The following is a 27,543-nucleotide window of genomic DNA, read 5'->3' as shown; positions in this document are numbered from 1 at the left end:
TTTCCCATGGCAAGACTCTAGAGCACTATTCAAGAACATACAGTACAGTATGTCAATATACATTTTGTAAATGCTATAGCTGTGTGCTTGGTTATCCTCTCACCTTGGTGATGTAGTACACGCACTGCTGGAAGGCGAGCATAATGACCTCCTCCAGGACAGCCATTGTCTCCTCACTGGCTGAACGGACACAGGACAGACGTAGCTCCAACAGGGCTGAAATCACACAAACACACATATATCTATAAATGGTACAGGTGTAGCTTCAGTGACATATTAAATGCATGTTTTTTTTTTTTTTAGTAAGGCAACTTTAAACCTTATGTCAGTGAGATAGAAAAATAAACTTTGGTTAAACTGTATTTTGTACCCAGAAATATTCTTATGTGTCATCAGTTAGCTGTCCTTTTTTAGTGGTTAGGTGGTGGGATATGCAGATTAAATTTTTCATATGGTCACACTGTATCAAATTTGAAGCTCAATAGATGACTGACCCAAGTTCTCCACCTCCTTGGTCTTGCCATCTTCCCGTCCTTCTTCTTCATCTTGCTGTCCCTGCTCTTTTCGGGTTCTCCACTCCAGTATCAGAGGCAGCTGGTATTGGATGAACTGCAGCAGCTCCAGACTGTTGGACATCCACACCACCAGGGAGCTCAGTCCTGAGATCACCCCATGCTGGCTGAGAGCCTGGAGGTCCTCTGGGCTTGAGCCCTCACCATTGAGACTGCATTACAGATTAAGAGGTCTGCAGTTTAGTCTGTGAACTGTTATGTAACTTAAGTGATTACTGAAGAAAAACAGTAAGGTGCGCTTACACTTCAGGTTGAACTCCAGCTAGGTCTTTAGTGTGCTCCTGTATGACAACAAAAAAGACTTTGCAATGAGGGCATGGAAATATAATATTATAGTAACAACCTTCATTTATACAAACATGCAGATGGCAAGTAGGTAAGATCAAAGGTATATATGCTAATTAAAAATCTAATAGACCACAGGGAGATCACATAGAGTTAAAAGAGGATCATTCATATACATAGGAACCAGTCTATATACTGAATTTTAAAAGGAGAAATGGCAGCCTAAACTCCTCAGTGGCTTTAATAACAATGGAGCACCTCTTGTTTATAACTAGAACTTTGTAACAAAGAAAAGTAAAGGTTTTAAAACTACATTTTGACACAGGGCCCCTTCACAAGACAGGGCCTAAAAAAGGTAAAAATATTGGCCTTCTGGTCACACAAAATATGTTACAAAATATGTGGTTCTAGAAGCTTGGTGGCATCATGGTTGCGTCCGAAATCGCATACTCTGCATACTTTTGTGTAAATTGATTTTAGTTTGTATTGTGCTTTAGTGCTGTATATTCTCAAACCAAACAAATTAGCAAATAATTAAAGCTAGGGTTGGTAAAGTTAAAAAGCTAGCAAGATTTGAAAGTAGCATCTCCGCAGGGCTCCGTCTAACCCCTCCCCTCGCCAGAGGTGTATAGTAACAAAGTAGAGCTACTTCACTACTGTACTTAAGTACTAAAAGGCTGTATCTGTACTCTACTGGAGTATTATTTTTTTTCTCCTACTTCAACCTTTACTTCAGCACATATGTTTGATGAGTTTAATACATTTACTCATACGATACATTTTTATGCTGCATCGTTACTCGTACAATTATAAAAATGTTACGTACGAGTCATTCCAAACCCATGTTATCACTGCCAGAGCGGTAGATGGCGCTGTCCCCAGGTTTGATGAAGCTGGCTCATCATTGAGCGAATCAAGCGATCAAGCTGTCTTATAAGAAGACCGCGCGTGCTCCCGTTCTGCCTTTGGCTCTGCTGCCTGCCTGCACTGAGAACATTTGAGCTTTGTGAGTTTGTTTCGAGATGGAACCAGAAAACACCAGAAACACCACCGTCCACGCCTTCAACTTCGAGTGATCGTGAGGAAGGAGACCACCCCTGGCCCTACTTAGAGTCCATGTTTTCAACTGTCGGAGTGAAAGACAATTCATACAGAATGAAGTGCCTACTCTGCCTCCCGAAATATTGCGAAATAATGGCCTTCAAAAATTCACTGTCGAATTTGAAGAAACATATCAAGGCAAGTTACAAATTGAATACACAAACACCAGCTTGAGCTATCAGTAAGCGCTAGCTAACTAGCTACCCGCGATTCATGACATGCTGGGGAGTTCACTTACGCTAACGTTAACTAGCTGGCTATCATAAAGGCTGTGTCACGCTGAATGGTGTTGTTGACTCATCACTAATGTCAACTTTCTCTTATTTTATGACATATACAGCCAAAGGAATTGTGAGTGTCCTTTAGGCTAAACATTTTAAATAATATAAACAATATGATATTCAAACTTGTGACTGCTTTCTTTAATAACTACATAACATAATACTTGTACTTTTACTTTCAGTACTTGAGTAGTACATTTTAAAATAAACTACTTGCAATACTTAAGTACAAAAAATGTTGAATACTTTAGTACTTCTACTTAAAGATGCAGTAGGTAAGACTTATAAAACTAACTTTCTGTCATATTTGCTGAAACTGACCCTATGTTCCAGTAGAACTACATGAATTATGTAAAATAAAAAAAAACAGCTCCTCTGGCACCTCCTACAGCCTGTAGTGCCATTGGCAAAATTCCACCGCTCCCGGTTGATTTTCTCCAATCAGGGCCTCAGGGGTGGTCTATCTGCCTGTCAATCACTGCTCAGGCACGTACACGCATATAGCGTTCTCCCCTCCCCCCTCCCCGCGCACGAGCTGCAGAAAGATTTCCCAAAACTCGGGTGAATATTGAAGTGGCTTTTCAGAGGTGGCGTGAGCTCCGGGATTTTAAAGATCTGAAGAACGATGCAGATGTAGCCACATTTCCTCTCGACAGGTAACATAATTACCAAGAATGATTTATCTTTCACTTGGTTATTAGTAGTCAAAAGTCCACAAAGCTACGTTGGTGAGGATAATATATATAACGTTTGCACAGTGGTCGGTCAGATATGATGCTGAAATGGCTAACGGTAGCCTGCTAGTTAGCATCGTTTTACTGTTGGTGAGTAAAGTTAACGTTGTGTTAGTGTTTAGTTATTGAACATGTTGTCTGTCTGACATGCCTAGGCAGTTCTGTCAAACTCCGTTGTGTGGGAGGGGCTTAGGAGACGGTTTGGGCTGCAGCAGAAAGGGGGGAGGGACTGAGAAGTTGTCAATGTTCAAATTTGTTGGCAAAGTCCTGGCTCTTCACAATCTTACCTACTGCAGCTTTAAGTGTGGTGCTTAAAGAGCACTTCAACTTCTACTCAAGTCACTTTTTTGATAGAGCACTTGTACTTTTACTCAAGTCTGGGTCTCTAGTACTTTATACATGTCTGCCCCTCACCCACAGGACCCCGCACACACAGACGAGCACTGCTGCGCCGCTGCTTCCGTGCAGAGTTTCAGTCTTTCTTTTCTTTTCCTTTTTGGCAGGGCGGGCGGTTGCAAGTAACAGCAGCACTGGCAACTTTTGCTGGTTTTTCTCCTCCATTCTCCAGTAGACTTGCAGTAACTCTGGCTGTGACGTCGCAAATTAAGCTCAGGCTCATACAGGGGAGGGGTAGAGTATGTGCAGCGGGGCAAGGAGGACTTCATTGGTTCTTTCCAAATGGACCGCGAGGCAGAGCTTGGTTTTACAGGATTGACTACTTGGCTACAGATGACGGACCTTTTTCGCTCCTTTTTCCGAGCCCATAAGTTTTTTATTGCTGTCAGGGTTTAAAGACCATTTCAAACAATATATAAAAAAGTGCATATTGAAAATAGTTACCAGCACTGCCTGTAAAATAAAGACTACTGTCACAGATCTCCAAAACGTTTTTTTTTTCCCCACAACTCACCCACATGGCGCTCTGAACTTCACTTGCAATAAGCAACAGCAGCCTGCGCAGGTCTGACGTATGAAGACATGTGGATGAATATTGAACACAAAGACACAGCAAAAATGCAGCAGTCAGTGGTGGTCTTTCTTTGCCGCTGGTCATTCCCATGGCAATTATTTCCTTGATAACGTGATCCTCATCCTCGCTGTCATACTCCAGAGTCAGGCTGTTGCACTCCGGTGATTTTAAAAAGGGAAGGCCTCTGTTTAAGGACAGTTTGCTGCTTGAGATCTGGAGGTCAGTGGAGTTTGTGATGCAGCTGTTGCAGAGGATAATTTCTCCAGGATGGCTTGTTGTAGTGGCTGAAGTGGTGTGGCCCAGCATCCAGGGGACAGCGGTAATGCTGCACTCAGGAGCAGCATTGTTTACTTCCTTAATTTCCAAGAAAAAAAGAATCATGAATTATATTTAACTTTATATGTCTCACTCAAGGAATTTGAGAAAACGAAGATCTTACCAAAAACACACAGTGGCTACTTTGCAAAATATGCACGCATACAATCTGCCCTCACCTTCCTGTCTCTTCTGCATCTCACTCTTACCATGTGTGTCAAAGCCAAGGGATCCTTGAAAAGAAACAGGTAGCGCTGTCCCAGCCCAATGACATCACCAGGGTTAAGCTGCACTTCTTTTCTAAGCACTTCGCCATTCCTCGTGACCATGGCGTTCTGATAAGGACACAGCATGGTGGGGCTGCCAACGCCATGGCGATGGAAATAGCAGTGTCTCGGAAGGATGTCAGTGGCAAAGAGAAGGATGTCAGGCTTTGACCCGTCTTCATGATTACTTTGACGACCAAATACAATGTTTGGCCCAGCAAGTAGGTAGATGACAAAGTCCTGAATGCAGAGAAAAATGACAAGTTACCACACAATCTGCAACAATTGAGTAGATATTCTCCATTCTGCTAATATTCTGCTGCTATTACTGCTTTCATTACTATAGTTATTGGTTTGTTTTATTTTAACAATACACAGAGCATTGTGAAATGTCATTGTATCTGAGCAGGACCTGAAATTAAAGGTCCCATGACATGGTGCTCTTTGGATGCTTTTATATAGACCTTAGTGGTCCCCTAATACTGTATCTGAAGTCTCTTTTATATAGACCTTAGTGGTCCCCTAATACTGTATCTGAAGTCTCTTTTATATAGACCTTAGTGGTCCCCTAATACTGTATCTGAAGTCTCTTTTATATAGACCTTAGTGGTCCCCTAATACTGTATCTGAAGTCTCTTTCCCGAAATTCAGCTTTGGTGCAGAACTACAGCCACTAGAGCCAGTCCTACAATGAGATTTCCTTAGTATGTGCCATTTCTGTGTCTGTAGCTATTGAGGAGGAGAGAGGGGGGGGCAAGGTGGAGGGTGGGGGTGTGGCCTTGACCAACTGCCACTTTGCTCGTTTGAAAGCCATGATGTCTCTCTCTCATGGGTGGGCCAAATTCTCCGGGCGGGCAAAGCAGAGAAAGGGGAGGTAACCTTGCTCCTTATGACCTCATAAGGAGAAGATTCCAGATCGGCCCATATGAGCTTTCATTTTCTCAAAGGCAGAGCAGGATACCCAGGGCTCGGTTTACACCTATCACCATTTCTAGCCACTGGGGGACCATAGACAGGCTGGGGGAACTCATATTAATGTTAAAAATTAATGTGAAATTTTCATGCCATGGGACCTTTAACACCTGACCATGCACCAAATGCGGGTGAATTTTGCAATTGATGGGTGAAACTGTCAATCTACCTGCCACGTTGGCGGGTAGCCATTAGAATTGACTGATTCAGAGTTGTTTTTTGCCCCTGTTTTTCTTTTTCATTTTAACAAAGTCCACCATTTCCTTGGATTCAAGCTAAAACATTATTACTGGGGTGAAAGGGCCAGCTAAAACAAGCAACCGACAAAAAGATGAGGATGATTCAAAGAAAAGTAAAGAAAACGTATCAAGTGAACAGTTGGCAAAAACGGCAAGCAGCACCTAAATGTGTATTCTTAACAAGTTCAAGAACGATGCTCGTGCATTACACGTATTTCACCTTTATGAGGCAAATAAATTGGCTGGTAAAAAGCCTGTGTGGCTAGTGGATTTTAAAATCCATCTGCCCTAGTGGCTGGTAACCAAAAAAGTTAACTTCAGGCCCTGTACCTGAATATAATAATAATAAAGATCATTCATTTATTTGATTTTGTCTCCAACTCATTGGCCCAATCCCAAAGTGAGCCCTGAGGACTAAGGACTAAGGACTCACAGACTTAATTGATCTCAGGTACTAAGTGAGTGAGTGTGTGAGGCCACATGGGCTCAGATAGGTAGGAATGGGATCGGGACAGCACTTCACGAGATCACATGTTACCTTGGCGACGTTTAATAACAAAGATGTTGCTGACACTTGCCGGTTTGGGAATTTTCATTTTAAGTTTGTTGCTTTCCACACGGCCAAGGCCCAGGAGACGGCTACCTGATTCCAAACTCTTGTTTTACAAGCTGGACAACAGGTTGGTCCGTTCCGTGGTCATGTGTCGTGCTGTTGTTTACCTTCGTAATTTCAGGATTTCCCTATCGTCTCCGCGGTAAACGTCACAACGCTTTGAACTGTGGGTAATTCCCTTTGGTGAAGTCTGCATCGATGCAGACTCACGGAAAGGGCTCGGTAAGTGTGTACTCAAACCCTCACACCCTTTGAAATTCCACATTGGGACAACCCTAAGCCCTTACGAATTTCACGAGAACGCGCACCAAAGTCCGTGAGTCTGTGAGTCCGGACTTTGGGATTGGGCCATTGTGTCTATATATTCATTCATCCATTCTTTTCTTCTTTCTTTGTTCATACATGCTTATACTAACTAGCCATCTCACTTCTTCTTCTGTTTCTCTTCTATTCCAAATGAACAGTGGTGAAAAGTATCTAAGTACTAAAAAAAACTACTGTTCTTAAACTTGGATTGAATACATTTTTGTCAATAAGCTGTAAACACAGTCTATTGTCTACTATAGTTGTTAAGGCTACTACTTAGCAAACACAGAGCAACATTAGCATACATTTGGAGTCATGTTTCTGGCCACCTGACAAGTCCAATATTCACTCTCTTTTCAGCTCTGCTCTGTTAGTATTACTTCCACCACAGCAGTCTCTCTCAATGAAAGCAGTCTTATCATGTGGACGTATTAGAATTATAGTCTTGATCTAAGCCTGATTAGACAAACAATCTTTTATTAATCACATTGAGTGGCAAGCACAAGGTGAAGGTATTATTATGTTTGACATTCCTCTTGTGATGCCTGTCTTTTCCAACCGAAAGGATTTTAACCAGTTGAATTAATTCACAGATAAACTGCCTAACCTTGTTCACAATGGTACTTCTCGTGATAGATGATTATGTTGTCATGACGGGTCTTTTGGGAAAACAACTGTGACGCACAGTCAAAATCACAGCAGTGTGTTAGAATTAGCCTCTGTGTGTGTGTGCCTACATGTGTGTGTATGTGGCAGTTGTTAAAACCATGCGTAATCAGCCAGGAAGCAGTGCCAGGGTTGTCTTTTTCTGTTTCCTGATCAGTATTTTGACACAGTTTTTCTACGTACTGTTCGCTGACCTCTCTCATAATGATTCTCCCTCTGTCTCTCTCTCTTTATCCTAAGAAAACATGCTCTCAAAACGGACACTTTACACTGAGTAAAGGCCATAGCACAGTAGTTGGTAAATAGGTGGAATTGAACATTTGCTAAGCCCCACTCCTTTAGTTACAGTAGCTATACCTATAAATTTAATGTAGTTTACAATATCAAGTGCAGATTCTTAGAAATCTATGCAACAAGACAGCGGTAGACAAAAGCATCGTATAATTTCTAGCCGATGAATGTGTGAAATGATGACTAGTAGATTTGATCAGCTAGCTAGCCATTTAATTAAACAATTGTTTGCGTTTTTTCCCCCTCCAATGCTGACACAGCACTTTGGTGGTGTGGCAACGTCAGACTACACCAAGTTGAACGGGTTTAGACTACCTAGCCGAGCAATACCAATACTGACACTCATGGGTGGTGGTGACAGTGTACATGTAGTCTGATATCCACGACGTCTCACTTCCGGGATCGCTCCGTTGCCGCCGGAAAATCCGCTGGATGTCACTCTTTTTCGGCCGGATGTCCGCTACCTTCCGCGTTCTTTGTGTTGGAATTTTAAACTCCAGTCGATTTCTGAGGACTATGGTTAACTGCTCCTCAGATCTCTGCAGGGTAAATCCAGACAGCTAGCTAGACTATCTGTCCAATCTGAGTTTTCTCTCGCACGACTAAAACTACTTTTGAAGGTACGCATGTTCCTCCAGAACAAGTTCCTTCCCGAGGCTATTTTGCAGTGGCACCGTGGCTCTGTCCGGCGCTTAGCACCGCCTAAGACGATTGGGATTGGTTTAAAGAAATGCCAATAAACCAGTGTGCGTTTTTCTCCTATCCCAGAATGCTGTGTGGACTAGCCTGACAGCATAGGCTTTTATAACAACATAGCAAGCATCTAACTACTCCGCTGCGGTGTGGAGTAATGTGTGGCAATGTGAGACTAGCATCTAGCTAACATTGACGTTATGGGAAGTTGGGCTTAGTGTTCCCAACCCCTGAAACTTTAAGTCTGGGGAGGAGGGGCTGGGGGAGATGGCTCTATCCAGTATTTTGAATTTGGACTGCAATAACCATTTTAAACGCTAGCTGTCTGTATTACATATTGCACCTTTAAAACATCTACGCTACTCTTATTACATATGTATCAAAGTGTGTCAACACCCTACAAATAAATGAAAATAAATTAAACACCACATCTTAGCAGTCATATACAAGAAAGTATAAATGTATACAGAAAAAAACAGTAGCACCAAAAGTTACGATATTTTACAGCCGTGGCTTCCCCGTATTTCCAATCCTGGAGTTGCTACCGCTGGTTCCGTAAGTGTTTTTCCCCATTCTGCATTTCTTTTTCCCATTTTTTCCTTCAACAATTTCCTCAGTTTTACTGTACATTGAAACACTGGACTCTCACAGAAGATGTAATGATCTTGTAGGTTAACGTTATGGCCACCAGGTTTGATTGTTTCAACCTTGTTTCTGAGGAATTATATTTTGTCCGTAATTTTGGCATGGCAGACAGGTCTAAACTACAGTACCCATGAGCTGCTGTCACCATGGAGAAAAGGATAATGAATCAGATTGGTAGCAAATACTGTAAGCCATGCACATCGCGGGCCCCCAGGAAGTGCGCCGGGCTTTAAGGCCAATTTGACATAGCAGTGGAATTACAATTTTCGTGTCCGTCATGTGATGCCATGGGGCCCAGACTTACATGGCTAAAGAGACGTCTGTAAATCAGTGGATATCATTTTTTTTTGCATTACAACCCCCGCAAAATGACTCATTTCACTATCAGAATTGTATCCATTCGGTCTGATAATATTTGGAAAGTCTAGCAGAGCCGCATGATTAAATCATTTAAATCCCCATTCAAGTTAGCAGAGCGCAAAACCGGAAGTAACCGGCTCGGCCAGCGGAGGTCTCTAGTGGATAGTGCAGAAGCAGCGCCGATCATTCGTGTAATTTTATATGCAGAAGTTGAACTGAGCAACTGTCATAGAAATAAGCAGCCTCAAATGCTTTAGCCAGGTCTTATTATACATCCACGGAACATCCCTGTCCGGTGGATAATGGGACCTTATTTCGGAAAAGATTATGTATGTACCGAGAGACAGACATTTTTTGATCCTGTCTGAATGTTTTCAATTTTAAAAATAATTTTGCAAGACAAGAAAGTCACAGTTTGTCGTCAAACTGTTTAAGTATAACACTGTAAAAATACGTTCATTAGAAAGACTGCACACCCAAAAGTCACATGAGTGACGTCTTGCTGAAGCTACAATGGAAGGTACTCACACAAGCAAGGGGTCTTGCTCATTCTTTTGCTTCCCGGCTGATAAATAAGATGCTGGATAAAACACATAAGGTAAGCTAATATTACATTGCGAGGAATATAGCTAAGCTAGGTAGCAAGCGAGTTGACGTAGGCTATATTGTGCGAGATGAGAACTAAATGCTTCTACGACAAAACTTCAACCCAGAAATTAAGAGTGGATTAATTTAAGCTGCTGTGTACAGTATTTTAGTTTCTCAACACTGTTATCTAGCACTAAAGTGACTAGAGTGTCTCTTGTTGAAATGCACCTTGGAAGTCAGTAGTCGTGTTTCCATCAATGTATTTGTATGCGCATTTTGAAGTATCGCATTAGAAAATGTTGATGGAAACGACAAAATTAAAAAAAAAAAAATTTGCATAAACATTTTAACGCTCGCTTGAGGTGGTTTTTGCCTTTTTCGAAAAAGAGTTAATGTGCAAAATGGGAGATGGAAACAGCTTTGCCGAATAAGTTGTGACATAGCGAACATGTTACTACATGACTATAGTCACGGTATCCATCGGACGGGGGAAGGATCGGGAAACGGGTCCCATCCAGTGGGACACTTGTGGCCCAAGGTGCGTAGTGGCGTTGCGGTGCGCTATAGCCTGGGCCTCAGCCACGTCGGTTAAATGGACGAATTGGTTCAACAGCTTGAATCGTCTGGCCCTGCACACCGCGTATACACAGCGGTGAACGGTTGTCTCGCTGACACCAAATGTCTCTGCCACAACCCTGTATTCTGCACAGGTGACCAACTTGTACAATGCGTCCTCTCTCCATTTAGCCAAACGAAACTGACGAAACTACACTTTGCCTAGTCTAGTTTATTCGCTCCAAACCAGTTGATGGAAACGCTTCTAATTTTCTTTTCTTTTTCTTATTTGAGACATTTTAAAAGTTTGCTTAAAATTTGCTTGACAATTACATGGAAACATGGCTATAGTTTTTATGTAAAAACCAGAACAATTCTAATGTAGTTTTACATCTGGACTGATGGTTTAACCGGGAGTTTCATGCCAATCTGAGTCTGAAGAGCTCAAACTGTAAGTCGTGTTACATGAGAAAAATCTATGAGACTTTTACTTTCAAAAGGAGGGTGACCAAAATAGCTCCTCCAACTTCCCAACTCTATTGCAGAGTGTGTGTCTGAATGAGATACCTGTGCGTGGCTGCAGCCCTGCAGCAACAGCAGGTATGGACAGTCGTGAGGAGGGTGAATGCAGTACTGTGTGCTGTTATCGTCCCTGTTCTCCGTCTCCTCCCTCTCTGACTCCTCTCTTTCCCGCTCGCCTCTCGGCCTCGACGGACAGAGGGTCTCTGTTTTGGCTTGTGGCCTGCCATCCCCCTCGGATGAAACTGCTAGGCCGTGAATGTGATTCTGTTCTGGGCTTGTTTTCAGGCACTCATAACTCGCCACTGAAGTTTGATTCAGACTCTCGCTTCGAACCTTCTGACGTTCGTCGTGATTTGCGTCCTGTTTGGTCTCTGTATCAGAATCTATGAGGTCCATCTCACTTTTGCTCCTCAACAGTTTGTGGCCTCGCCCCATGGTCCTCTTTATGAGGGTGGAGGTCACTCTGGAGCGGCTCTTCTGCAGCTTTCGAGCCTGGGCATTGATACCTAACAGGGAGATGAATAAACAAATAAAAATGAGATTGGACACTGCTGTTAAAATGTGAGCAAATTGAGCTGCTATATAAATAGCCTACATTAAGCACATGAGTAATGGAATGTAGTGATAGGGCAACACCCGGTTTTTCCTGAAGTAAGGTGAGGTGTGTGTGAGCCTGTGTGTGTTCAGTCATTTGTACATCGTGCGTTTATGCCAGAGTCAACACAGAAGAGCCCCATACAGGAAACAGACCTCAATGGAAAGAAAGACAGAGCTCATGGAAATAAAAACGTTCACCCACTCAGCAGGCATCCACAAGCTGACACTGATAGAGCGCTATCACAAGCTGCGCCATTCATAAAAGCAAAACACAAAACAGGACGCACACTCTTACACTATGACCACAGCTGTGTCAACCACAGCTGGGGCCTCCAGAAATGATAGTAAGTGGTCCACCCTGGACATTTACAGTGCCAGAAAGTATTTGTGTCCAGCATATATGGAAAGTTCTGGGTATGTCATGGGTATATCTGCTGCATAATGCTTTGTAAATATCAGTTGAAAAGATAATTTGTCAAATTTTTATTGCATTATGTTCAAACTGTAAAGTGTTAAATGAAGGGTGTGTCACTGGAAGAAGTTTAATTGAATTACACGGTGTCTGCAATGTTCATTAAATAAAAATTGCTCTGACCTCTATAATAAAAGAAATAAAATAGAAGTCCACATTTGTAACAGAAGTTTCAAAAGAAAGAAAAATAGAAACCGTAGACTTATTAAAATATAGTTTGTTCTGTGTGGCTTGGCTGATATTCAATGGAAAATCCCCATGCCAACAAACCACATTTTTACTGTGAGAACTATAAAACTAAATTTAATACTGACAATATTTCATTTAATAGTACAAACTTTGATTCCAGGACATGCAGACACCCTGAATAAGGTTGTGGTATGCTGTGAAATGATCAGTCCCTGAAGCACTCTGAGGCTGCAGCAGTCAGACACTGTACCAGCAGTGATGGTGTCTTTGTCTTTGGATGCCTTCTCCTCAACTGAGCTTCTCCTCTGGATTTCGAACCGTCTCGCCAGGCCTTCTCTGGGTTTCCATAGTGACTGCAGGAGAAGAGGCTTCTCATTGTCGCTCACGACTCGGAACCCTTCTGTCCTCCACCGATGATCTCCAGTGGAGCCAATGGTGTCGCACAGAACATAGGACTCTGCCTCCTCCTTGCCCAGGCCATACCTAGAAGACATATGAGGATACATATTGTCATCATGATGATGAAACTAACTGGAAATTAATTTAGCACTCCAAAAGTCTGCTTTTAGAAACTTCTTGTTTCTTGCTTTGTTAATCACAATTGACAACACTGGGTTTACATGCACACTGATATTCCACTATTATTCTGAATATGACTTTATTCCGAGTTTGATATGGGTCATGTAAACAGCATATTCCGTTTGGATTTTCCGAATAAAGCCTTTTTACCGAATATAGCATTTTGCGAAAAAGGCGTGGGATTTGCCGGTAATTAGGGTTTTTACTGCAGTTTGTGACAGCCTATTGCCTGTTCATGGCTTAAGGTCAGCTCTGTGCGTTGTTGTACACAAACCAACTAGCCAAAAGTGCATGGCTGCGGTAGAGATGCATGCCAAAAAGAAAAGCCCACGTCTCTGGTCGGAAGGAGAAACACAGCGACTTCTAAACATTACGACAAACAAGACTTGTGTAACAGGTTTCACGATATGACCAAACATCGCAGTGCCGACATTTTCAAGAAGGGGGTTGAAGGAACGAAAGAGGGGCGCGGTCGAAGTAAGGAAGGAAAAACTTTGAAAAACTTTGAAAAAATCCTATTTTTCACAACTGTATGTAAAAGGGAATATTAGTGGAATATTCACTTTGATTAAGCCATATAAACAGCCTAGACTGAATAATGTATTTTTCAGAATAAGGGTCAAAAATACGAAATATTGTGTGCATGTAAACATAATCAGTGTCTGCTCTACTCAAAGACCCCGTAGGCTGAAGATTTCAGACATTTCAATGCACTTTAAGTTCGATGTTGCTGGTTTACTGACATTTATGAGTCACGCTGAGTTGACTTTCATCCACTCGTGCCACTGTTACACTACTGTTACACTTAGCTATTACTATTATCCCAAAATTGTCACAGGTGGCCACAGTGACTGCAGTTCAGTAAAAGTTACACAAATTGGCTTTAAACCTGCATTTAACATTGCACATTGCAATATTGCCACCAAATTCATACAGTGAATGCATTAGCAAACAAATGGCTATTTACACATCCAGCAGACATGCAGCAACGTTAGCGTTAACTCTGGAGTCATTTTCCTGGCCAATGTTCCAATATTCACTTTACTTTTAGCTCTTGTTTGGTCTTAACCAACTACTTGTAGGAAATGCCTGGCTCTTTATATATACTTTATTACATGTTATATATACTCCGCTATGCTCACCAGCCAGTCGCTACCTTTATCTGTCTGCCATTTTGTGCTAAGCAGGTTGCTTACAGTGGAATTATCAGTTCTTTTTTCTGAAAAACAAGAGCTGCCGAATTCTGCTGCTGGAAGTGAATGTGATAAACAAAAGCAGTAAAGTGGTGGGCTTTAATGAGCTCAAAAGATGCTAAAATGCTCTATAGAGCTGAGTCAAGTGATGATCTGTGGGTCCGTCACAACATGTGAACATTTTCACATTATACATAGTAATTTGAGCCATTATTAATCTAAAAACATTAGATTAGAGCAGCTTTAATGTAAAACACTTCAACATGAAAATATGCTGACTGATGGAGGGGTCTAGTAGTGTCTTTGAACTAATCATATCCTTATCATGAATATTCCATTAGACCTGCATACAGTACATAAATGAGCTTATCAAGAGTCATAATCTTGCTGTGTGCTTAATGTATTTGCTAACCCATTACTAAACAAGAGATCTAGTAATGATTTAGCTAAATGTTACTGCTACAGTGTACATTTTTACTGAAGAAAAGAAAAAAAGATTTACTCTTTCCTCTACAAGCTGAATACCACTTGTATTATTCATTCTATTATGTTTTTGGCTGAAACATGAAGCAAAGGCTGACAGACATTCACTCACTCGCCGCCTTAGAGCCCTGGCCGACAGTCGCTGTCTTTCACACAAATCTGTGGTTTGCTCTAGACCTTTTCAGAAGAACTAACTAAACTATTTGGCACACACATACACACGCACACACACACACACACACACTCTGTGTGCACTGTACTGCAATTATAATAAACAGAACAACGTGTCAAGGTCGACTTTGTTCATCTGAAATATATTAATCACAACATGAACATGCCCTCCTTTCATCAACCGCCAAAGTTTTGTGCATCAAGGACTGTTGTGCCTGCTTTTACAATGAATGTAGCACAAAGGTATATTACAGCAGAGGAAGCATGTGGATGGCCATAACTCACCTTGCGTTGACACACATACATACAAAGCAGACACATATGGCAGGCAGACACACACACACACACACACACACACACACACACACACACACACGGGCACAAATAACACATGGCCTTACCGTTCAAGGGCCTCTTTGACTAGCTCTTTCGCACTAGAGTGTGTGGTGGCCAGGACACTCTTATAGTGAGCTCCCTCACAGATTTCATTTCCAAAGATCTTCAGGATTCCTGGAGCAGTTATCTGATTGGACAGCTCAGATGGGTCGTCCACTCGCAAAGCATCTGCAGCGATCACTGCATGACAACAAATGGAAGAGGTTTTAATGCTAGTTCTCAGTTGCGGTTCGTTAGTATTAATGGCAGATTTGCCATTTACCATATACCCAGTAGGAAAAACATTCATAACATACCATGTACGCTATGTGTATATACAATAGACCAAGGCCGTTCAATTTGGGGCACGGGGGCCAAGTTTGGCCCTTGCTCCCTTTGTTTGGCCCTCCATGGCATTTGAGATGCTCATGCTCATTCTCCTCTTACTTTGAAAATGCTGTAAAATCCTAGATGTAATGACTACTAAATGTACATTTTGCGCAGCTGAAAAGCACTTCATCTGAATTGCAACGTAAAGCAAAGTGCTGGTAAACTTCCATCTTAAATTAAAAACGTAAGTTTTATCTACAAAGGATTACAAAAATTACAGTATTCTTCAACATCAACATTTATTTTTCGCCTATGCCTTCCATCCAGATACATTTTGGCCCTTCATATATAAAAATTTGGGCAACTCTGCAATCGACCAATGGGCATAACAGCATAACAGATGGAATATGTGCGCTGACGGGTGACAGTTGAGCTGGTTCCTTCATTTTTCATATGAAGCAATTACATTCAAAATCCCATTAAAAAACATTTAAGCAGTCTAATTATATTGCCATTTGTGTGTATACTTTCTTTAGTCAATTTTCCAATGTAAATGTACAATATACAGTAGTCAAACTATGGTTACAATTATAGTGTCAAATTATATTTACTCTTGTTACTGACTTTTATGTGTAAAACAAGTGGCTCTCAAAATGTATGCAGCAATGATTTATTAATGGTAAAATGCTACGCAAAGCTGTAGCAACCCTATTTCTAAAATGACAATAAAATCCTGGAGAAAATGTCAAGTCATTGGGACGTACTGCTTCCCTTCCTGGCTGGGATGGACAGCGAGGACCTGATGCCTGCTGTCAGTGTCATGGAGTTGGAGCTGGAGGCGGAGCCGCGGAGGAAGACACCTGAGAGGCGGTTAGTTTGGTGACGGATTCGGCTCTTGCTGGGCTGTCTGACGGTCACACCCTCTGCTGACCTGCTGGTGGATGAACTGCCAGTGGATGAGGCTGATCTGGTGAATAGAGGAGAAGGAGGGGTCCTTAAGGAGATTCCTTGATCGTGACACTGAATCCCTACCAGCTGAACTCTGACTTTGACCCCCTGTGGAAGGGCAGTAAGAGAGGCAGGATGGATCCCAACAGAGACCAACGGAGCTTCTCACCATCATGTGAACAGAGGGATGGGGGAAGGGTAACTCAGTTGTTAAAGAAGGAGACAAATGTAGGAGAGGGAAAAAAACAGAAGATAGAAGACAGAAAGTACGAACAACAATTAATGCAACAGCAAAGGAGAAACTAAAGTATTTAGAAGGAAAAAAAGAAGCACAAGTTGCGCAAAACATTCTACATTCTACACAGATTTAAACGATTGCTCCCAGAAACCTAGATCACAAGGTTCTATCACCTTGCAAACAATGCAGCATATATAGTACATACATGTCTGTCTCCAGCACAGTGCCATCCAGTCTCCTCCACTATACCTCACTCAGCTCTCTCCGGACATTAATGAAATAATGAAGTGTTGTTTTACTTCTAACCAAGCCTGTAAGCTTCTTATTACTCTGGTTCAAAGGTTCTCTGGAGTAACGCCACCACTTGGATATAAACGATTTAAAGCTGTGGTAGGCACTTTTTGGCAAAAACTCCATAATGATCTTTCATAGCATATTGTTATTCAAGTGGGCAAGAGAAAACGTCTGCACCTTCAACCTGATCTCACAGAATTCCGTGAAGTGAACACGGCCCCTTAACTCAAAATCCGTGGCAGTTTCACGGAATTGCAACAAAATCCGTGAAACTGCCACGGAATAATTCCGTTAAATGAACACGGATCGCCAACGGATCGCCAAATTCCGTGATGGGCCCACGGAAGAATTCCGTGAAATGAACACGGATCGCCGAAAAAGAAACACGGGCTTACGTGACACGCGAGAAGAACGGAGCGGTTGGGTTCAGGAAAAGGTCGTGGGTGGGCTTATGGTTCCGTGCCATACGCGGGACATGCTTAAAAAAAAACAAAAAAAAACACAACTGACAAACGCACGCCACACGCGGGACACGAACTCCGCTCTCTTGGGTGAAAGTCCTGCAAGGAATTCCGGCCTTACATACTGCTCACTACCGTGCTACGTCATCTTCTCATTGACTTTACATTGGCATTGTTTTCCGTGGTGGCCACACGGAATTTTCACACATTCCGTACCACCACCACGGAATGAGCTGTTACCAGTCTGTGCCCATTTTACGGAATTCAGTGAGACCAGTCTGGCACATTCTATTGGCTCCGTTTTCAGGCTTTAGAAAATCTAGCCGTGACGGTAGATGTTGGCCAATCATAGGTAAATTCAGAGAGAGAGAGAGAGTGTTCCTATTGGCTGTTCTGTACATTGCCCGTGCGACAGCGAGGTAAGAAGGAGAACAGCAGGAAGAGGTCTCACTCTACTTCAATTTCTGCCATTTATCAGCATTCTAGCTACTGCAGCTTTAAAGTGCCCAGATTATGCTCATTTTCAGGTTCATAATTGTATTTTGAGGTTGTACCAGAATAGGTTTACATGGTTTAATTTTCAAGAAACACCATATTTTAGCTAGCTGTTTGTTTCTACAACTTCATTCAGTACAAGGCAGGATTAGCTGGGAGACTTCTTCTACACGAGGGCGCACTTCCAACTTTGTGTGGAATTCCTGCAGTACAGGGACATGTAAGTAGTTCTTTTGTAGATTATGGTGAACTAGTGTGTGTTGTAGCAGTGTTTTGCCATTGAGAACGAGCTAGCATGCTACGGTTAGCCACCTCGTCTCTGACTACTGACATAGAAAGCCCTGCAGATTTTGAACAGCTCACCTGGAAACTGAAGGCAGAAGACATTCAGAAACCCGTATCTCACTAAAAAAAAAGCATGGATGTTTTTTTTTTCCAAGTTTGTATGCGTGTGGAAGCACGAGAGACACAAAATAACACCCCAAATCCCAGAAAAAGTGATTTTCTTTTCATAATATGGGCACTTTAAGGTTTGACTAATATTACTAGAGCAGTGTCCGAATTGCTTGGCCTCCGGTGTTGCTGCTTACAGCTTTCTCGAGAACCATTCATCTAAACTTCCCACTCGACGCTGCGCCTCCTTGGGTCCTGAGCAACAACCTGCCATGACGTAGTTGCGTCCCCTAACAATGCTACGGTATACTTGTCATTTGCTAACAGCAGCTATTTGGGACCAGGCTATTTCTGGGAACAAAAGCGTTCATTCCGAAAGTTACGTCGCTGATGCTTGAAATGTTTGAGTGTGCTACAATGTAGGTCTCTCTTTCCTAATCTGTTAATGAACGTACTGTAACGAGCGACGGAGAGCGAGCTGTACCCAGCATGTTTTTCTGCGCTGTTAATGTTAATAAGGGTCCTCTTTTAATACACTGCACAGTAGAGCCCTGCACGGGACTGCTTTCTTAATCCCATCCCACCCACTCCCACTGGATTTCTGACCATTACCGCAGTGTGTGTGTGTGTCTTACTCCTGCCCACACCCACAAACATTGTGACCATGCATACACACCGAGCCCCGCACAACAGAGTTCATCAGAACTCAGGCTTCTGTCTGGTGGTCTCATAAGAGCTTCATGTTACTTCACATGTAGGCTACTAAACTAGGAACAATACAGAAAAGATTAGTATATAACCATGAAGCACTCTCACTTAATAATAATTCATGAATTATTAACATGTGATTTTTTTATTCTGGGTCTGTGACCAGTTGATGACAAGATGAGGGAAAAGCTGATAAAATCAGCAAGACACCACAGTAACTGTAGAAAGCACAGTGGGCCTGATTTACTAACACTAGCGCAGTTTGCGCTGCGTCTGTTTATACGAGTTCGGTAATAGCGCACGCTATGCTTCCACATTTTGCGTAGTATTTATCAACCCTGATTGCATGGCTGCTTGATCTGTAACGCTAAATGATGTTGTGTTCACTGACAAAGTGTGATTCTTCTGTTAAAAATATTTTCAGCCTCGCCTATGTCTTCGTCTTGCTCAAATTACTGTTGCCATTTCACCAGCGGCATAAAGGTCTACGAGGAAACTCGACTGCGGCTGGTTTAGACCTGCTTTTAAGAGGCGGAGAATTTCCCCCGCAGAATAGAGGCGCTCTTACTGACAGTCTTTGTAAATACAACGGAATATATAATTAGGCGCACTTTGCGCTTATCCTCCCACCTTTTGGGTGGAACTCCCACTTTCCCCACGACCCTCCCACGAACGCATATTGAAAGCGCAACTTGTCTCTTCTCGCTCATGTGGCAGACAATCTGCCCAAGTGCGCCCTGTTTGTAAATAGCCCGCATCGGTTACGTCCGTCTTTGCGACCAATTAGCGCCTGGAAACAGGCGCAAACGGCTTGATAAATCTAGCCCAGTGTGTTTTGCCTAGTCTGGATCAACGGAAGTACATTTCCAGGCTTCGCCTCTCCGCTTCTGCTCTCTGTGTTGCTGTTCTCAAAATCCCTTCGCTACGGGAAACAACAACCTTCAAGCTAGCAAGCTACACACTGACAATGGCAGGTTTGGCGATACACTGGTAAGGGCAAATAAAATGTAACCACGTATCCAGATAATTTAAATGCTACTGTATTGTGTGAACAGTTAACTTTATTTAAAGGTCCCATGGCACGAAAATGTCACTTTATGAGATTTCTAACATTAATATGAATTCCCCCAGCCTGCCTATGGTCCCCCAGTGGCTAGAAATGGTGATAGGTGTAAACCGAGCCCTGGGTATCCTGCTCTGCCTTTGAGAAAATGAAAGCTCAGATGGACCGATCTGGAATCTTCTCCTTATGAGGTCATAAGGAGCAAGGTTACCTCCCCTTTCTCTGGTTTGCCCGCCCAGAGAATTTGGCCCCCCCATGAGAGAGAGACATCATGGCTTTCAAACGAGCAAAGTGGCAGTTGGTCAAGGCCACACCCCCACCCTCCACCTTGCCCCCCCTCTCTCCTCCTCAATAGCTACAGACACAGAAATGGCACATCCTAAGGAAAGCTCATTGTGGGACTGGCTCTAGTGGCTGTAATTCTGCACCAAGGCTGAATTTCAGGAAAGAGACTTCAGATACAGTATTAGGGGACCACTAAGGTCTATATAAAAGAGACTTCAGATACAGTATTAGGGGACCACTAAGGTCTATATAAAAGAGACTTCAGATACAGTATTAGGGGACCACTAAGGTCTATATAAAAGAGACTTCAGATACAGTATTAGGGGACCACTAAGGTCTATATAAAAGAGACTTCAGATACAGTATTAGGGGACCACTAAGGTCTATATAAAAGAGACTTCAGATACAGTATTAGGGGACCACTAAGGTCTATATAAAAGAGACTTCAGATACAGTATTAGTGGACCACTAAGGTCTATATAAAAGAGACTTCAGATACAGTATTAGGGGACCACTAAGGTCTATATAAAAGAGACTTCAGATACAGTATTAGGGGACCACTAAGGTCTATATAAAAGAGACTTCAGATACAGTATTAGGGGACCACTAAGGTCTATATAAAAGAGACTTCAGATACAGTATTAGGGGACCACTAAGGTCTATATAAAAGCATCCAAAAAGCAGCATGTCATAGGACCTTTAATTTTTTTATGTGCCATTGTCTTTTGCGGGGTGCCAATGTTCCACCAAAACAAGTTCTTATACAGACACCAGCTCACAGCCGGACTGTGCAGCCGCCGAGTGGTTAATTAACTGCTTTAATCTTATTTTCAACTTGTTGACCCCATTCTTCTGGTTACATCACAGGACTCGCAATTTATTATTTGACCGCCCGCTTCCATGCAGCAAAGTTAAAACCACAGAGCCCCGTCCATATGCACCAACTTTGACATGCACGTCCTTGGTTCCTCAGCAAAACACCTGCCAAGTGTGAAGTAGATCGGATAAACGGCTCTCGAGATATGCGAAGGACACACACACACACACACACACACACACACACACACACACACACACACACACACACACACACACACACACACACACACACACACACACACACACACACAGACAAATAAGGTTTTACATCTTGGGCTTTTTAAATATTAGCAGCCAATCACCAAACCAGATGTTATTGCATTGTTGCTACAAATGTCAAGATTAAAAATGTGACTTGTACCAGAACTTGCATGGTAAGCCATGTGGCATATTGATTTTCTTTACTTTTTTTTTCCTTTTTTTTTTTTTTTTTCTTTTCCCTCCCTGTTTCTCCCTCCCCCCCACCGGTTGTAGGATGTTGCATTTTATTAACAGTTTGACCTATTATAAAAATATTTTCACAATGCACTTTAGTTTTTTAGTATTTTTGTCACTTAAAAATATTAAAGATGAGGAAGTGAGTCCATGTCAGCCAAATAGACCAGAATTAGCCATCATTGTTACACACATGCCAACGTTCATGCACATCACACATTTAGGTTACATTCATGATTTAATGAATTCATGACTGAACTGATAAATGGATTTAACCATTTAAAAAAAAACTATTAAAAAATAAAAATTGTTCTTCAATGAAGCTATATAGTTTAGTGTCCTTTTTAACCACCAGTGACCATTTTACATGAACATGTCATCGGAGTGAAGTTTTTGATGTGTTTAAAGTTTCTAAAGTATTTTACTTGGGAACATATTGTCTATATAATAATTACGTGACTTCGTCCTATTTTGTTGTAGTGAGGGCTTGTTTAAAAAAGTGCATTTAAATGGTCTTTTATGAATTAAGTGTTTTTTCCTCTTTGTTCCATCAAATAATTTTCCAGTCTCCCCCTTAACCCATGAAAAACAAATGTCTGATGTAGGCCACCTACCTTCAAAATAGAAGAGAACTTGTAGACTGACAGGTATGTCTAAATGAATTTTTAAGAGCATAAGAAGAGAATCACACACGAATGTACACATGTAAATGAAAATTGTATTGACAAATAAGACTTTTCTTGTCAACATAGTCAGCACATCTCTCTATTTGTACAAAGTGTAAAAGCTGAGTTTATGCTTACTGCTGAGAGCCATCACTTGTCTTCTTTCCCAACTTGACATATTGTCTTTTAGGTGAAGCTGCGGGTAAAGTCGGTGGTCTTGGTGGGAGAGAACGCCACTCCTCAGAAGAAAATGTCATCTGATTCATTCCTGTGTGCTGGACTTAGGTATTCCTGTTGCAGATAACTAGATTAAAAGAAGACAAATGGTTCCTATCATGGTCCCATCAGCCTGTGATGCACACAGAAGGCTTTGCTTCATTCCTGGAATGTCTCACCCAGGACGAGCGTCACAAAGCCATTCAGCTGCTGCATTTCACGCACTTGAACAGGAACAGGCGCTGCAGATGTTCCCAGCCCTCATCCAGCTGCTGGAACTGCCGTCGCCGCGGGGCCGTTCAGTTTTACGACGGAGTTCTAACTTTACTTCAATGTTTCTGAGTGTGACACTAACACGTCAGATGAGTCATTTGACTGAGACCTGGTCAACAAGTGGACACATCTGGACACTTCACGTTGATTCCGCGTGCTGCTGGAGGAGGCAGTTTGTTTCAAATTCAGATCGAACCCGCTCTCCAGATGTGCGTCGACAGCGCAACTGTTTGGAGACGCCAAGTGCACACACCCGCCCACCCATACTAAAACTTTCAAAATAAAATCCTCACAGGAGAACGCGTTTCAGGTTGTTCAGGGTTTGTATTATTCTAAAGATAATTATCTAATATTTTGGCAGTGAACTTTTTGAGGAAAGCTCTTGGATTCGTAGAGTTTGGATCTTAACTAAAATGCAAATGAGCAGAGAAACGGTCCTCATGCGCGCCAATGAAGCAAACATTGCTGCGTTCAGGACTCCATCTTCTGGCTGTGAACAGATCTAAACTGAGATTAAAGAATTCCTGTAGCCTAAAGTAAGGGACTTACTGTATTACCTGTGAAGTATCTGACCAGTCATCACACCATCGCTACTACAAATACACCACACCTGCAAGTGATAGAATCATGTGATTACATATGTCTGACCTCGCAGTAAATATCAATAGGCTTTGCTCCACTAACAGCGCTGCAACATTACTCTTCTTACTAATACCAATACTATCAATAGAAAAGCTAATGCACCTGCTCCTGCCAAGCCACCCCAGCTACCTATACTACTACTAATGTGAATACCCAGTGAGTAACGAAGTACATTTAAGTAGTACATAATTAGTAAATGTGACTTTTTGTTCCATTTTTCTGGTGGCTGCATTATGTTAACCTACGTTTTCCATGCAAAATATATAGCCTAAATACTAAATAGAAATAACCATGCATTATGTTAAAACAAACAAAAAACAGTAAAACTGTAATATTCTGGCAGCTGGGGCACCAAAAAAAGTAGAATAACAGAAAATAACTTTCATGGAAAAATACAATAATTTTCCATATTTAAAATATGGGTTTTAACTTTAATATCTTGTTTTTGTTTTGGCTTTTTAATGTTTAATGAAGGATAAAAACTAATTTTCTCTATTCACTAATTTGATTTAGTTGAAGAAAGAAATGTATTTACAGTATTAAACTGGAAGTTTGATTTATTAAATGAAAGATAAATATCTGTGAAATCAGGATACATGTGCGGATGTATTTTAATGTGAAAACAAATTCATTTTTTCTTTCAAAAAAAATTGGAAATGTCATGGTATTCACATTTACAGGTTTTTCATGTTCACATTCACAGTCTATTTTTGTATTTATTTGTTATTTTTGTGTTTTAAAAAAAATACAGGAAAATTCTACAAAAAAAAAACTTAAGGTTATATTCATAACCCTGGTTCTTTGAGTAATATGAGTAGGGTTGGGTACCGAAACTCGGTGCCAATAGGGAACCGGTGCCGACGTAAACGGTAGTAACGAGACCGAATAAGAACGAAAGTTTCGGTGCCTCATTTCGGTGCTTGACTTTACACTACACCTGACAGCATGTAACGTTAGCCTACCTTTAGCTAGCAGCTGGATTAAACAGCGGTAAAATGCTGACAGCTAACGTTAAACAGTGTAAAGTGTGACTGTGTTTCACTGTGGAGGACTTCAACAGCGGGATGTAACAGTCTGCAATGCAGCGCAGCAGCAGCTGCCGTTGTCGCAATTCATAGATATACAGTATGTTAATATGGTCGGAATTAAACAACACAGACGGTGCGTTCACTTGCAGCTGCCGTCGTCGGAATTAAACAACAATAAAAACAGACGGTAGCGTTCATCGCAGCGCTGCCGTTGTCGGAATTAAACAACACAGACGGTGCGTTCACTTGCAGCTGCCGTTGTCGGAATTAAACAATACAGACGGTGCATTCACTTAAAACAGGTAGCCTCGTGGTGCATTCACAGTAATTGTAAAATACCCTTTTCCCATCTGGGGTTCAACAGCAATATACTGGTGAAATAAGTTATTGTTATTGTTATAGTTATTACATTATTATTAAATCTTTAATTTTGACCATGGCCTTAGCAATAAACAAGTCACTGACTGTTGTTTACTACCCTTATTTTTTTTCTTCTTCTTCTTTTTTAACTTTATTGAAAAGTACCGGTTCAGGCACCGTTTAGGCACCGGCACCGTTTTAAAAGTATTGATTTAGCACCGGAAACGGAAAAAAACCAAACGATACCCAACCCTAAATATGAGTGAGATGTCTCACTATAGGAGCAAGCCTCACTGCGACCCTCAGAAGCACTTGCTTGTGAACGTGTGTCCGTCGGCACCAGGTGGCACAGCGTCATTTAATATTCTCACCTGCCCCAGAAAGAAGGGTTGCCAGTGAGACATCTCACTATTACTCAAAGAACCGGGGTCATGAATATAACCTTAAGTTCTTTTTCATAATATTCATTTTGATGTCTCATTATGGTATGTGGTAGCTCCCGAATTGCCAGACAAGCTTATCTAGCATCCACCAACCTGCAGGAGAGTCGAACAAAATGTTTTATTCATTCATTCATTCATTCATAACATGAATGAATGAATGAATGAATGAATGAACAAAATGTTTTATTCATTCATTCATTCATTCATAACATGAATGAATGGGAAAAAAGGAACAGGAAGAAGAAAATCTTATGGTTGTTATGGAGTGACTCTGTTCCAACTAGGACTCCAACACTGCGCATGCCATGCACAGGGCTGAGACGTCAAGCATGTAAAAGCAGACAAAAGTGAGAGGCGAGGACCAGCTCGCTGCAGCACAAATGTCCCAAACAGAAACACCCCTGAATAGGGCCCAGGATGCGGGCCAAGCCACGGGTTGAGTGCGCACCCAGACCTGTGGGAGGATGAAACCCCGACCTGTATAAGCCAAGGCAGAGTCTCCGCTGACCGGCCTTCCAGAGAGTCCAGCGAGCCAGAGCCGGTTAAATAGTCAAAAATCGATACTACAGTAGTGGTATGCGATACTGCAAAATTTGGTATTGATCCGATACCAAGTAAATACAGGGCCAGTATCGCCGATATCGGTACTATACCGATACTTTTTAATAATTAAGGTGGATTCATCATCAAATTGCTAAATCTGAATGAATTTTCATGACCTTTAAGTGTTTTTGTGAATTTCCCTTTGGAATATTAATAAGTTAAAACCCAGGACAGAATTTTCATATGCTTGTATGAATTTCTTGTGTTAACACTGTATCTTACAGCCTTTTTATAAATGATACAGCTTGCCGTTGTTTCATTTTTGGCCTGAAAATATAGCCACACAGCGCTCCTCTTCCTTTCTGCCATTCTTCTGCTCCGTCTCTGTCCTGCTTGTGTGTATGTGTGTACGGCTGGCCGCCGCCGGGCCTAGCTGCATGCTTGCTTGTTTGCCTGGCGCCGCTGAGTCATGTGACAGTACAACATCAAATCACAAGAGGGGGGAGGAGGTGCCTGTAACATAGTTAATTTTTTTGAGATGTGGGCAGGGGCAATCTTTTCCCCTCATAACAGGACTTGGGGGTCTCCGTTACGAGAGCACGCCAGGAGATATCCAACGATTCCGCTGCACGTTTGCACAGGTCCAGCAGGTCAGTGGGGAAAGGAGAAGCTGCCGTGCTCCTCTCTATCCCCTGCGCCTGCTCTGCGCTGTGACAGGAGCGGCACGTGACAGCAGCGGTTAGGGCGTCCATTAGCAGCGGCACTAATGGAAAAACGCCATTACACAGACAGCCAGGTCGCCTCTTGATGAATCCGCAGCGGGGCATACTGGAGAGAAACTAAAACTAAAGTATCGATCTCATTACACTGGTATTGATCAATATCAATACCAACGTTGGTATCGATATTATCGATATTTGGATCGATCCGCCCACCATTATTCTACACTAAGTCCTTTTCCAGCTGCTTCAATAAAAGTGTTTGATGGTTATTTATTACCTTATCAGACAACCCTAGCCCAACCCTGGTAGGTGGTGTGAAAGAAGTATAAGTCATGCAATACTCATTCCATTATAAGCACAGAAAAAGCCTGCATGAAACAGTAAACTTAAACAGTGATACCACAATAACTCTAAAAGATATGAAGCTGAATACAACTTCAATTCAATTTCAATTCAATTTTATTTATAGTATCAAATCATAACAAGAGTTATCTCGAGACACTTTACAGATAGAGTAGGTCTAGACCACACTCTTTAATTTACAAAGACCCAACAATTCTAATAATTCCCCCAAGAGCAAGCAGTGCGACCAGTGCGACAGTGGCGAGGAAAAACTCCCTATTAAGAAGAAACCTGGGACAGACCCAGGCTCTTGGTAGGCAGTGTCTGACGGTGCCGGTTGGGGATGTGATGAACAGTGGCAATAATAGTCACAATAAAGATAATAAAACAGTGACTTCAAATGGTAGTTGTAGTAGTTCATGTCATATCAGGGCGCTGCAGGGCATTACAGGATGTAGCGTGGCCCAGCAGAGCATGGATGGACGTAGCAGGAAGCAGCAGGGTTCAGCAGGACGCAGCATGACACTGCAGGGCACCGCAGAGCTTAGCAGGGAGTGCAGCAGGACCACGGCGACAGCTGCAACCAGGATCTTGGTGCCAACGTACTCCAAGGAAATATGCTGGGTGGAAAAAACATAAGGACTCCGGGGAGGAAACTCCTCAGAGCGTGGTTAGTAACAAGCATTTCTGGGACGAGATGCACACAAATGGAAAGGGAGAGGAGAGAGCAGCTCAATGTGTCAAAGG

General features: G+C 42.1%; 1 protein-coding gene across 2 annotated transcripts in view; it reads right to left on the bottom strand.

Moving 5' to 3' along the window:
- Positions 1 to 22,895, bottom strand: part of si:ch211-176g6.2 (ras-associating and dilute domain-containing protein) — a 44,803-nt gene extending 21,908 nt beyond the window's left edge. The window contains exons 1-10 of one of the 2 annotated variants that reach the window (XM_039789392.1): positions 22,366 to 22,895; positions 16,128 to 16,330; positions 15,060 to 15,234; positions 12,483 to 12,715; positions 11,020 to 11,480; positions 4,468 to 4,764; positions 3,884 to 4,297; positions 816 to 853; positions 495 to 724; positions 104 to 216 (exon numbers count right to left, since the gene is read on the bottom strand). In XM_039789392.1, coding sequence (XP_039645326.1) covers positions 104 to 216; positions 495 to 724; positions 816 to 853; positions 3,884 to 4,297; positions 4,468 to 4,764; positions 11,020 to 11,480; positions 12,483 to 12,715; positions 15,060 to 15,234; positions 16,128 to 16,330; positions 22,366 to 22,493 — 2,292 coding nt within the window. In that variant the 5' untranslated portion in view covers positions 22,494 to 22,895. Of the gene's footprint in view, positions 1 to 103; positions 217 to 494; positions 725 to 815; positions 854 to 3,883; positions 4,298 to 4,467; positions 4,765 to 11,019; positions 11,481 to 12,482; positions 12,716 to 15,059; positions 15,235 to 16,127; positions 16,331 to 16,754; positions 16,839 to 22,365 lie in introns of those variants that run through there. The other variant, XM_039789393.1, reaches the window with a different exon arrangement.
- Positions 22,896 to 27,543: the final 4,648 nt, after the last annotated feature.

Source organism: Perca fluviatilis, chromosome 21 (assembly GCF_010015445.1).
Source record: "Perca fluviatilis chromosome 21, GENO_Pfluv_1.0, whole genome shotgun sequence".
NCBI classification, from domain to species: Eukaryota; Metazoa; Chordata; class Actinopteri; order Perciformes; family Percidae; genus Perca; species Perca fluviatilis.
The sequence above is the reverse complement of the archived record's forward strand: the minus strand, read 5'-3'. Positions and strand labels throughout refer to the sequence as shown.